The sequence below is a fragment of the Haliotis cracherodii genome, unplaced genomic scaffold (genome assembly GCF_022045235.1).
Source record: "Haliotis cracherodii isolate W230 unplaced genomic scaffold, xgHalCrac1.p SCAF_7, whole genome shotgun sequence".
Taxonomy (NCBI): Eukaryota; Metazoa; Mollusca; class Gastropoda; order Lepetellida; family Haliotidae; genus Haliotis; species Haliotis cracherodii.
The window spans coordinates 23,512,748-23,525,986 of record NW_027266330.1 but is presented as its reverse complement, the minus strand read 5'-3'; the positions used below and the strand labels follow the sequence as shown (position 1 = coordinate 23,525,986).

Here is a 13,239-nt window from a genome sequence, read left to right as displayed (position 1 = left end):
CAGTACCTTGGCCCTTGATGCAAGTTGGCATCCATTATGTTGTGTGGGCTTTAAGCTGCTGAGAAGATAAACTTATGACTGGAAGCCTTGTTTTCATTACAAGGGAAAATATTGTGTCTGGATACCACTGCCAAATATGAATAATAAACTGAACACCCCAAAATAGGGATAATGGATATTTTTGTGGATATCCTAAAGACATTTTGAGCTCGATCTTCACTACAAAAACATATTCATGACCCCTAAAAAAATGTGTTCAGTGTATATGTACTAACGTACAGGTGTGACCTGATTTGGCTCAAGGCTCTTAACTGATTTGTTCAAGTCAAGCAGGACCTCTTGATAACTGATTTGTTCAAGTCAAGCAGGACCTCTTGATAACTGATTTGTTCACGTCAAGTAGGACCTCCTGATAACTGATTTGTTCAAGTCAAGCAGGACCTCTTGATAACTGATTTGTTCACGTCAAGCAGGACCTGTTGATAACTGATTTGTTCAAGTCAAGCAGGACTATTTGACAAGATTCACAGATCACATTGAAATAAGCTGTGAAGTCCATGATTGTGGTGTGAAGCCACATACAACCATGCATTCTATAGATTTGACTAGTCTTGTAATTGAAGCAAGGTATTCCTTCCGTTTCTGACCACTTGTTATAAGAGGCAGGACTTTTGACAATCTGTATGCAGTGGCAGATAGTCTGTCTCAAACAAACATTCCAGGCCCTCTACTTGAATACTATATATTAAACTGCCTCCGTGGTCTTGTGGATAGCGTCTGCCCGGAGAGCAGAAGGTTTGTGGTTGCGTCATTCCAAAACACGTTAAAAGATGGCACTTACTGTTTCCCTTCCTGCCACGCATTAAGTGGATAAAACATGGACTGGTCGGCTCAAGTTCAAGGTTAGATCAAGGCCCCAGTAAAGCTTTCCAATTTCAAAATTTGACTCATAAGTGATAAAAATGATGTGCCATGCAATTCCCTATACTCCATACGTTCCCATGCTTTCAGGTGAACAGTTGACTTGCCTTTGCATGTGTTTGTGATGGGTAGTACCGATGGGGCAGGAGACGCTCACCTTTTCGAGACGAACACCTGGTATCATTACTACTTGTTTGTGATTCACATGCTCATATCGGAATCGCAAATTTAGCTCTTCTTTTAGCAAGGATTTCTTACGAATATGGTAAAATGTGTGAAGCCCATTTCTGGTGTCCCCCGCCGTGATATTGCTGGAATATTGCTAAAAGCGACATAAAACCATACTCGCTCACTTACTCTTACAAATATGGAAAGGGTTTTGTTGCTTTTATCCTCACGACCCATGTTTAGTATCAGAATTACTGCGTGGCGTTAGCTCTCCCCAAGGTTTATCAGTTCTGTATGAGTGCTCGACCAGTCTTTTTATTGCTTTCAGGTGTGTTGGATTGGGGCAGCTATTGTGGACTTGACACATCAGCTTCTGATACTTACCCACAACAGGGCAATGATTTCCCCCAGACCCCCAGCTGGAGTAGAACTAGACGCAAACGAGTGTATCCCAACCGAGTTGATGGCAAATATCCATGTGCTGAGTGTGACAAGGCGTTCCTAAGCCATGGAGCACGATGGAACCATGTTAAGGCTATCCACGACAAGGCCACATATCATTGTACCTGTGGGAAGACGTTTAACTATCGCCATGTCCTTAATAATCATCAGAGAATTTGTCCAGCCCGTGATTTAGAATCCAGTCTATATACAATGACTTGATGGGTTATAGGAGAATAAACTCTGTGTTGAATACTTAGAATTGTTTAGGACGCATATCACTGTACTTGTGGGAAGACGTTTAACTATCTTGATAATCATCAGAGAGTTTGTCCAGCCCATGATTTAGAATCCAGTCTGTATACAATGACTTGATAGGTTAAAGGAGAACAAACTCAGTGTTCTAATTGTTCAGGACGCATATCATTGTACTTGTGGGTAGGACGTTTAACTATTGCCATGTTCTTTATAATCATCAGAGAGTTTGTCCAGCCCGTGATTTAGAATCCAGTCTATATACAATGACTTGATAGTTTATAGGAGAATAAACTCTGTGTTCTTTGAATACGCAGAATTGTTTAGCTTCACCACTCCTTTGATTGTCCGGCTGATTATTTTTAATCCATCATCATCCCTGACTCTTGAGGGTGTATAATAACAATAAGAGATTCATATTGACTGGATGCAGTTGTTTGAAGATAAAGGGTGTTAGGTTAGTGGTTTGTGTGTTTGCTTGGCATGTGCAAAGTCTGAGTTTGTGATCTCCACAGCCACTGATGGCCTGTCAAGGTTCAGCTGACTCTTTTTGACCATCTTCAACACTGAATCGTGTTGATGTTGACTGGATGCTGTTTTTATGAATTCAGGCCTGTAGGGTAGTCCAGTAGGTAGTGTTCGCTCATCTTGGACAAAACCTGAGTTGATTCCCAGCATAGTTCAGGGAGAATTTTATGTTTACTGGTAATGGTTAGCCGATAGTTTTTACATGATTTTTTAATGACTTTTTCTGCCTATTCAACTCTCTGTACCACAAGGTTCAATAAAAAAAATGTATCGGACCCAACTTTTCTCTACACCATTTGGGTGGCCATCTTGGATTTCAAAATGGCCCCAATTATCTTTGGAGTTAATGTCATTACCAGTCTGACTTGGAGAAATTTGAACGCAAATCGTTTTTTCTGAACAGTGAGTTAGTGAGTGAGTATGGTTTTACGCCGCTTTTAGCAATATTCCAGCAATATCACGGCGGGGGACACCAGAAATGGGCTTCACACATTGTACCCATGTTGGGAATCGAACCTAGGTCTTCGGCGTGACGAGCGAACGCTTTAACCACTAGGCTACCCAACCGCCCCTTTTTCGGAACAGCGAAGGGTGGTGTAAAGCTAAGCTTTGCTTGCAGGGCACAATTATTTGCCTGCAGTCTTAAAGTTAGTATCACTTGTTGTATCAAGCCCTACCCATTCACCAGGGCTGGGACGATACACCAACTGTGCGGTCTGATACATATCAAGATACTTGCATGTGCTGCGTAAGCCAGCTTTTTCACAGATGGCCAAATACCTGGCACACTGATGATTTACAGTTGGCATTTTCAAGTATGGCGCAATGGATGAAAATATTTTCGTTTTCACTATTAGCTTGCACTTCTGATTAGTGTTTAGTGGAACAGTTATCAAAGCAAACATTTAAGGTCAGAATCTATATTTTTTTACTTAGTGTGTGACTGTAAAAATACTTTTATCTAGAAGTAAAAAATCGTGATCCACCGATGCATCGATGTATAGTCCCACCACTACCTTTTCATGGTGACCGCCTCCGTGGTCTAGTGGTAGAGCGTCCGCCCGGAGAGAGGAAGGTCCGGGGTTCGATTCCCGGCCGAGTCATACCAAAAGATGTTAAAAGATGGTACTTGTTGTTACCCTGTCTGGCTCTCGGCATTAAGGGGCTAAAACAAGGACTGTTCGGCTCGGAGTCAGTATACTGTGTCTGAGTTGGGTATTCATGTTAAACTGCGGCATGATATCTCAGTGAGCTAGCACTATAAATCGGCATCAGTCCGGACTAGTACAAGCAGGCACACACACACACACGCGCATGCATGCACGTCGCTACATAAGTGCAATAATCTTGGACGCGATGTTAAACTCATCGCACCTCACTCAGTTCATGGAAACGGTGGGTAGGAGAAGAATGGTTGACATCGACTGACCTGCAGCTGCTAGGGCTGATTATTGTCTGTCTTGGTGGGACTGTGACATGGTGGAATATGATGAAGATGCTCTTCTGCTCATTTTCTTAGACCTACTTTGAAGAAAGGACTGGCACAGCCATGATTCTGTCATGGAATATTTGCCACCTTCATCACATTACACAACTCGGGACTGTCACTTGAACATGAATAGATGTACATCCTCAACATCCTCGCCTATGAAGATGAAGGCTATTGATTATACGATGTTCAGTCATGTGATAATGTGTACGTCAAGCTGATGTGTTATCCTATATAACGGCTGGGGGTCGGAACGGAAGCACTGACTTTGTGAGGTGCATCAGATCACGTGAGCACCTTGATTAAAATCATGAAAGGATTTGAAAATATCTGTTGGCGCCAAGTTGGTGGTATGCATGCTTTGCAAATCCTGCAATCAACCGAAATCTGCATGTCGATTTCGTTACACTATTTTGATTGGAATATGCATAGAGTTGTTAGTCCAGCCAAATGTAACTCCGTCATTCCAGGAGGTGCAAACTGGACTTTATAGTCAGTTAACTCCCTTGCCTCAGGAAGATGGTACCGTCCTTCCAGAGAATTGAATCATTTCAAGAAGAGTATTTTGATGGAGAACTAGAATCTTCTTGTTTCAGTCTTATTTTGAATTCTTTGTTTTCTGTGTGTTGAGAAGTTTGTCAGGAGACTAGAATAGTTCTTTTTGTTACTTTCAGATGGTTCTGGTGTGGGCGGTCATGTTGGCAATGTTTATCCCACCCAGTCTTTTGGAAGAGCTGGTGACCCCAACTCACTCCAGTTTCCTTACGCCATGCCATCCAATTCCAATCAAGTCCGTTTTACATATCCCAAAGCTGTGGAGGGCAAGTTTCCCTGTCCCATGTGTGACAAGGTGTATTCCGACAGTGGCAACAGATCACGCCATGTGGGCGCTGTGCACAAAAAACAAACATTTTTCTGTGACTGTGGTAAAATGTTTAATTACCGACATGTTCTCGTGCGACACAGAAAGACTTGTTCCTTTCACATTGGAAAGGCTTGAGTTCCTTGTGCTGGCTTTGTTTGTGAAACAGGGGGCACGGGTGGCCCAGTCGTCTAAGGCGCCGCGATTTGCGGTGCAGAGTTGCGTCCCTTGGGCACGCCAGAAACCTATGATTGTGGGTTCGAATCCCGGTTTGCCCCAATTATGTTTCTAGGTTTGTCAGCAGCATACCTGTGCTTGTGGGTTTCACCGAAGTGGTAAACGTCTGAGACCTGCATCACTTCGGGCTTTCCTCCCACTTTAACCAGACATGCTGTGATATAACTTGAATAATGTTAAAAGCGGCGTTAAACCCAACTCACTCACTCACTGTTTGTGAAACAGCAGAAGTATGTTCAGGGACAATTTCACTGGATTAGAACAAACGCACTTAGTTTTACTGTTTATATTAATCATATAAAGTTTATAAGATAGTTACGCAATGAATTGCAAAGAACAATCAAGAAAGAGGCAATTTTATTTTACAATAAAATATTTTTCTATCATAACGTAATTTCTGTATTTCGAACATGTGTGCTCAACTTGGGGACGTTAATTGGACAACATTATTTTTGAGAGGGTAGTAAGTGCTGTGTCCCTTATGGTTTATTTTCCCTGCAGAGTTTTAGGGTTTATTCTTTCCAGTACCCCAGCTGTCAGCAGCTGCAATTTGCTGTGCAGAGTTGCATCCCTTAGTAGTGCCAGGAACCTGTGATGTGGGTACAGATCCCAGATTCTCTCTGATTATGTTTCTAGGTTTACCAGCACCATACCCGTGCTTTTGTGTTTCACCACAGTGGTAAACGTTGACACCTGCATCCATTCGGGCTTTCCTTCCACATTTTCACTTTCATGCCATGATACAACTGAAATACTGTTCAATGTTACTGACTCACTCTTTCATTGTGTCATGGTTGACACTGATATCCCAGCTGAACATCTTTGTTGCAAAGAACAATCAAGAAAGAGGCAATTTTATTTTACAATAAAATATTTTTCTATCATAACGTAATTTCTGTATTTCGAACATGTGTGCTCAACTTGGGGACGTTAATTGGACAACATTATTTTTGAGAGGGTAGTAAGTGCTGTATCCCTTATGGTTTATTTTCCCTGCAGAGTTATAGGGTTTATTCTTCCTGCAGTGTTTTATTGTATGAGTAACAACTCCCCCCACATCATGTATTTCTTTAAAAAGGATTATTTTGTCAAGTGCAAAATCAACCCCCTCTTTTCGACCCCAGTCTTTGACTTCGGCCACTAGTCTGTAGCCCGAGTCTAGGATAATTCATTTTGTTCCAGTGAGTTTTGTTTTTAAAGTCCATAGGTCAACACTTAGATCTACTAAAAATGATGTCAAGTGACAGGTTCAGGCTAGTGGATGCAAAAGTTGTTGGCTCAGATTGCCATCCCACAGAAAGATTACAGGAAAGGGCATTCAGGGAAGAGGTGAACACTGCTATTTTTAAACTTTCTCAAGTACTATGATGTTTTGACAATAATAAAAGGGATTGTTCAAATCAAACAGCACTGATGAGAGCATTCTTTGCCACAATTTGAGTGTTTTAAGATGAAACTTCTTAAAATGTCAGAACAACAGCATCAGGATTTGTTGTGCTTAAGAAATTTCTGTAGTCTGTTGAGCCATCAGTTAAACCTATTTTATGAACGTTAACAAATAAATTGATAAATTCAGTGTGTAAATAACATATACTTTTAGAACATGTCCCCTTAAGAGACGGACTATATGTGATCTTCCACCTGAAAGGAGGGCGGTTGGGTAGCCTTGTGGTTAAAGCGTTCGCTCGTCACGCAGAAGACCTTGGTTCGATTCTCAACATGCGTACAATGTGTGAAGCCCAATTAATTCTGATGTCCCTTGCCGTGATAGTGCTGAAAGCGGCGTAAAACCATACTCACTCACTCCCCCTTAAAGGCACAATAATCTGGCTCTTTCCTTGTATCTTGGAAGCACGGTGGTACAGTTGTCTGAAGCACTTCCATAACTGAGTGTGTAAATAAGATCATTCTATATTAAAATATGCCCCTCAAACCTCCCATAGACTCTGATCTTCCACCTTCAAGGCCACACAGCTAACTGTTATCCTTTTATCATGAGGTAAACCAGTACCCCAGCTGTCAGCAGCTGCAATTTGCTGTGCAGAGTTGCATCCCTTAGTAGTGCCCGGAACCTGTGATGTGGGTATGGATCCCAGATTCTCTCTGATTATGTTTCTAGGTTTACCAGCACCATACCCGTGCTTTTGTGTTTCACCACAGTGGTAAACGTTGACACCTGCATCACTTCGGGTTTTCCTTCCACATTTTCACTTTCATGCCATGATACAACTGAAATACTGTTCAATGTTACTGACTCACTCTTTCATTGTGTCATGGTTGACACTGATATCCCAGCTGAACATTTTTGTTCAAGGTTTCATCGGTGTTAGGTTTTGAAGAAGTCTGTCACTTTTTATCATTTTATATCATTGTTTGTATGAAATATATCATTGAGTCTACTCTTTATGATTCTTAATAAATTGTCTGTTTTGAGAAATCTTGAATCTTGTCTTTCATCATGTTTTTTCATTTCTCCTGCTGATATGGTCTCGGAACTAGTCTAGTACTTGGATAGCACTACTATAATACTTGATGGCCCTGCTGTTATATTTGCATAGCACAACTGTTGTCCTTGGCTAGCCTCGTGGTTAAAACACTCGCTCATCACACCAAATACTAAGGTTCACTTCCTTACATGGGTGCAACGTGTGACACACACTCTTGGTTTTCCAGCTGTGATACTCCACTCACTCACTCACTCACTCACTCACTAACTCATCCACTCACTCACTCACTCACTCACTCACTCACCCAATCACTCACCCAATCACTCACCCAATCACTCACCCAATCACTCACCCATCCAATCACCCAATCAATCACTCACTCACTCACTCACCCACCCACCCAAACACTCACTCACTCACTCACCCGCTCACCCACCCACTCACTCACTCACCTGCCCGCTCACCCACCCACCCACTCACTCTCTCACCGATTTCCAGACATAAAATATCGCAGCTCTTCTTCTTTGACATATGTGTGACTGGAACCACAGCCAAAGGTGTGCAGCCGACCTGTTTATGATCATTAATTCATGTGTGTTTCATTTTCTACTGATATCCACTCTTTTTCCTTCTATTTTTCACCATAAGAGCAACAGCAAGGAGCCTTTTCAAGCACTGGACTATTTTCCCAATAACTACTATCAGGTATAACGGACTGCACATGGGATAGGGTCATTGGGAAATTCCCGACACCTTGATTGTATTAGGTTTGTACGAACATGTTGTGAGTCAGGTGTTCCTGCACAAAGAAAGCAACAAAAATTCAGTGCTCTGATACTGAATGTTAAAAGTCCCGGTTCACCCGATTATGTTTCTTGATGTGTCTTGTTTGTTTAACCAAAGTGGTAAACATCCGAGAACCTGCATCACTTCGGGCTTTCCTCCAACATTAAGCTGACATGCTGTGATGAGATACAGTTCAAAGAGGGTATAAACCCAGTTCCCCCACACGCTGATATTGAACAATGTTTCTGTAACAGGAAATATCAGATTGGCTTTTTGTTGCTTTCAGGTGTGCATGGGTCAGACAAGGGGTATGACTTCAGTGAGTTTGTTCAGTCTGGCAGAGGAATGCATGATTCAAGCCAGGAGTCCTACCATTGGCCAACTGGTAGAGGCAGCTCCCTCACGTCCACACCCCTTGAAGCAGGGGGAGGCCACTCTTGTCCTCAGTGTGGCAAAACCTTTGCCAACATGGGCAGCAGATGGCATCACATAGCCGCAGTTCATAACAAACAGACCTATGCTTGTGTTTGCGGGAACAAGTACAACTATAGTTACAACCTGAAGCGACACAAGAAGAGATGTCCAGTGTTTAGTCAGTTCTCTTCGTAGTTTGGATGTTTGTCTTGTCCCAGTATCAGAAACAACTGCAGCTGAAATTATGAAGGAGCACATGTCTCTCGGTGTGGAATCAGCACCCAGGGATAATTCTAGGGTGGGGCCTTGTGCTTTTAGCCCCTAAATTTTAAAAGTCCCACATTTTCAGTTACAATGGGGTATTTTATTATTGTACTGTATGGGCGTACCTCTGGAATATTTGAAATTTTCACATTAAAGGCCCATGTCAGAACATTCCCTGAGTCGACTCTGAGGACCTTTCTTTTGTTCTGAGAAGGAAACTTGAACCTGGCTGTTAGGTCAAACAATAGTCACTAAAAGAAGTTAGTATTGATGATAGTCCACTTATAATGTTCATACGAAGGGATGCTCAAAGCACTGAATTATTATTACCCCGGTCAGTGGTTCAGTGTGCACTTGATGTGTCATTCTCAGCTCCCTGGGGAGAATACAACCTTAGCTTCATGTGAGGCACACTGTTGTGTGAACAGAGGCATAATTCAAACAAAGTTACTGGCCTAAAGGTAGAAAGCACATATGACACATGTGCTTCAATGTGGGGCCGGACAAAGTTGAAGAAACTGTTAGAAGGTAAGCTGCTGAACATGGCCACCCAAGGACTCATTGTGACCAACATTGCTCAATTTCCTCTTGGGACGTCAAGGAACTCATTGCGACCAACGTTGCTCAATTTCCTCTTGGGACATCAAGGAACTCATTGCGACCAATGTTGCTCAATTTCCTCTTGGGGCATCAAGGAACTCATTGCGACCAACGTTGCTCAATTTCCTCTTGGGATGTCAAGGAACTCATTGTGACCAACGTTGCTCAATTTCCTCTTGGGATGTCAAGGAACGTCATTCAGTTGATATGTGACAAGAATAATAACAATTGAAAGCGCCAGCATCGTAAAATAACTTGGGACACTGTACTTGCACTGAACTGTTGTTGTGTTCTGAACAGTTAGTTGCGATTTGAGTGTTCTTCCTTAGTCAGCAGTATAGATACTTAGTCAGCAGTATAGATGCCTTAGTCAGCAGTATAGATGCTTAGTCAGCAGTATAGCAGACCTGACATGATGACATTCTGAGGCGGCAAATCATTAACGGGTATGTAGACAGAAGGTGTCCTTTAATGACATGACATGACATGTGTCATGACACAAAGTGCAACAAGCTTAAGACAGTAAGACAAGGTTAGGAAAAAAGGCAGATCAGTGAATCATAGGATGTTTTACTCAGATAAATATCAAACCTCAAATCTAGAGAATAACCAGTGAAGATTATCCTCCAAAACAGATTCCGTTGGGCATGACAAGCAAAATAGTGGGAAAAATGATAAGATTGGAGCACTGAAATTCAGTGATGACAGCATGTGGTCGTAAAAATACATATCTTGAATATGGGGGGGGCACGGGTGGCCCGGATGGCCCAGTCTTCTAAGACGCTGCGATTTGATGTGCAGAGTTGCGTCCCTTGGGCATGCCAGAAACCTATGATTGTAGGTTTGAATCCAAGTTCGCCCCGAATATGTTTCTAGGTTTGTCAGCACCATACCCGTGATCGTGGGTTTCACTGAAGTGGTAAACGTCTGAGACCTGCATCACTTCGGGCTTTCCTTCCACATTAAGCTGACACACCGTGATATAACTGTAATACTGTTAAAAGCAGCGTGAAACCCAACTCACTCACTCACTCACTCACTCACTGAATATGGTGCTAAGGACTCTTGGTGAGTGGATGTGTGTTCTTATCTTTCTTGGACTCTCTTCCCATCCATCTGTTCCAAGATGAGCAAGAAATTTCAAGGACTTTTCCCCCCTGAAATCTCTTAGGTGAGAACTTGAAATATTTTTATATTTTTTGTCTTAACTGGTAAACCAAGAGATTAAACTGAACCTAAAACTGAAAGACCTCTAGGATACATTGGTGCCGCTTACAAACTGATGTGTACACGCATCCTGCCTCCAAAAAGTTCTTTGTTCCCATTGCAGTGAGTTCTTTCCTTGAAGCTTTTGAATCATACAGAAATATATCTCCCTGTAATCCCTGTTTTTGCGGGTAGCCTGTTTTTCGCAAGGTGATGTTGCGAAAGGACTTGCAGGGGTGTTAACATACCATAGGGGCCATAATGAGGACAGATGGGCTTATTATGACAACAGAGGGGCTTATTATGACAACAGAGGGGCTTATGAGAACAGAGGGGCTTATGATGAGAACCGAGGGACTTATGTATAGGAGAAAACACAACTCCAAGGTTTTGGGTTAAAATGTCAACATGAGGGAGAGGGATTTCCCGACCCATGGGTGTTTACGTATTCAACCAAAAAGCAGGGGTAGTGATGACTTTGGCTTATAAACCGTCAAAAGAGTTTAAATAAAAAATCCAATTTACAGTTGGTGTTATAACAAGACATTTGTGAAGCTTCAAGGGATCAAAAGTTTTCTTCTTGTCAGTACATTTAATTCCAACGGTCACATCTAAACATCTTCATGAGTACTCAGTGTCTCATTGGAAAAAAATATACATTTCTATTCCTGGAATACATGATTTGTAATCTCAGGAAAATAATCAGAACCGTGAAAAATGATGTCATATATATTATTTGTTATGTAATTGCTTTTGATTTAAAAACTTGGCATTATTCCACATCAAGGCTTACAAATAACTTACTCTATCCAAGAAAACATTTCTTTCATTTTCCAGACACGCATGGTTTGGACAGCTTCATGGAAAGTTTCCAGGGGAAGGGGACATGTTTTCAGCCGAGTTGGCCGGACAGCGTACGGAGTAGACAAAGTATTTCCAATCGTGTGTATCCTGGTCCAGTAAATGGCAAATATCCCTGTCCCGAATGTGATAAAACGTTTGCTGGGTACGGCTCCCGCTGGAATCATGTCAAGGCTGTCCATGATAAGGTTGTCCACATCTGCATCTGTGGCCGAACATACTCTAACGGCTTCAACTTGAAGAGGCATATGAGGAACTGCAGTCTTTGTGTTCCGACTGGGTGACCTTGGGCTTCAACTTGAGGAGGCACATGAGGAACTGCAGTCTTTGTGTTCCGACTGGGTGACCTTGGGCTTCAACTTGAGGAGGCACATGAGGAACTGCAGTCTTTGTGTTTCATCTGGGTGACCTTGGGCTTCAACTTGAGGAGGCATATGAGGAACTGTAGTCTCTGTGTTCCATCTGGGTGACATTGGGCTTCAACTTGAGGAGGCATATGAGGAACTGCAGTCTTTGTGTTCCAACTAGGTGACCTTGGGCTTCAACTTTAGGAGGCATATGAGGAACTGCAGTCTTTGTGTTCCGACTGGGTGACCTTGGGCTTCAACTTGAAGAGGCACATGAGGAACTGCAGTCTTTGTGTTCCATCTGGGTGACCTTGGGCTTCAACTTGAAGAGGCACATGAGGAACTGCAGTCTTTGTGTTCCATCTGGGTGACCTTGGGCTTCAACTTGAAGAGGCATACGAGGAACTGAAGTCTTTGTGTTCCAACTGGGCAAACTTGAGGAGCAATTGTGAAAGGACTCTTTCCTGTTTTTCCTTCTTTTCTTTTTGTTTTGGTCACTACCAGTGTCAGCTTTGGTACAAAGAAGCTTTCAGCAGTGTGAAACTGGCTATTGAAAGATGATCATCCTGAATTTAATTATTTAGAAGGCATGGATTCTGTCAGACATTATAGAAAGTGGATTTCTAGACTTTCTGTCACTATTATGGAATGATAAGTCTTTGTTGAGCAAAATTGACGGAAATACTAAGTGGATTTATGATTGTAATTTGAACTGGCATTAGTGTTTCTTGATCATACTTAAAGGGGTCATTCATTGCCTCTGTAGATCAGTGGTTGCAGCAAGATGCTGTTGTTGTTGCACTAAGATGACATTTGAAGTTGAAGTAGTCTGAAACTATGTCAGTGGATGCACCAAAATACATTGGTGGTTCTCAAAGATGCAGCTTCAACATTAAGGTCTTTCGTGGATGGTACCATTTAACAGGGGAGTTTATTCTTTTGCCCATTCAGTTATACAAGCATGATAACTGGTTGTACGTTGCACAGTATCCAAAACCACTAAGGTTTATTGAAGCTTCATGATTATGATCCAGTGTTTGTCAGCACCATACCTGTGATTGTAGGTTTCACACAAGAAGTATCTAATAAAACCTGCATCACTTTGGGCTCCCAAATTACTGTCCATTGTTAAACCTCTATTCAGAATCGGGGCGGTCGGGTAGCCCAGTGGTTAAAGCGTTTGCTCGTCACGCCGAAGACCCGGGTTCGATTCCCGACATGGGTACAATGTGTGAAGCCCATTTCTGGTGTCACCCGCCATGATATTGCTGGACTATTGCTAAAAGCGGTGTAAAATCAAACTCACTCACTCACTCACTCACTGACCACCTCAGTGGTCGGGTCCTCGGGTCCTTTTAATTATAATTATTAAGTCACTATTTGTATAGTATGACACAGAGCCCCCACACATAA

At 42.3% G+C, this 13,239-nt stretch overlaps 1 protein-coding gene across 1 annotated transcript; it reads left to right on the top strand.

The window, feature by feature from the left end:
* Window positions 1-877: 877 nt before the first annotated feature.
* Window positions 878-11,763, top strand: LOC139448752 (zinc finger protein 16-like). Its single transcript, XM_071230288.1, has 5 exons — window positions 878-902; window positions 1,418-1,657; window positions 4,477-4,728; window positions 8,421-8,726; window positions 11,456-11,763. The coding sequence occupies exons 1-5, from the start codon at window positions 878-880 to the stop codon at window positions 11,761-11,763; spliced, it is 1,131 nt and encodes a 376-aa protein (XP_071086389.1).
* Window positions 11,764-13,239: the final 1,476 nt, after the last annotated feature.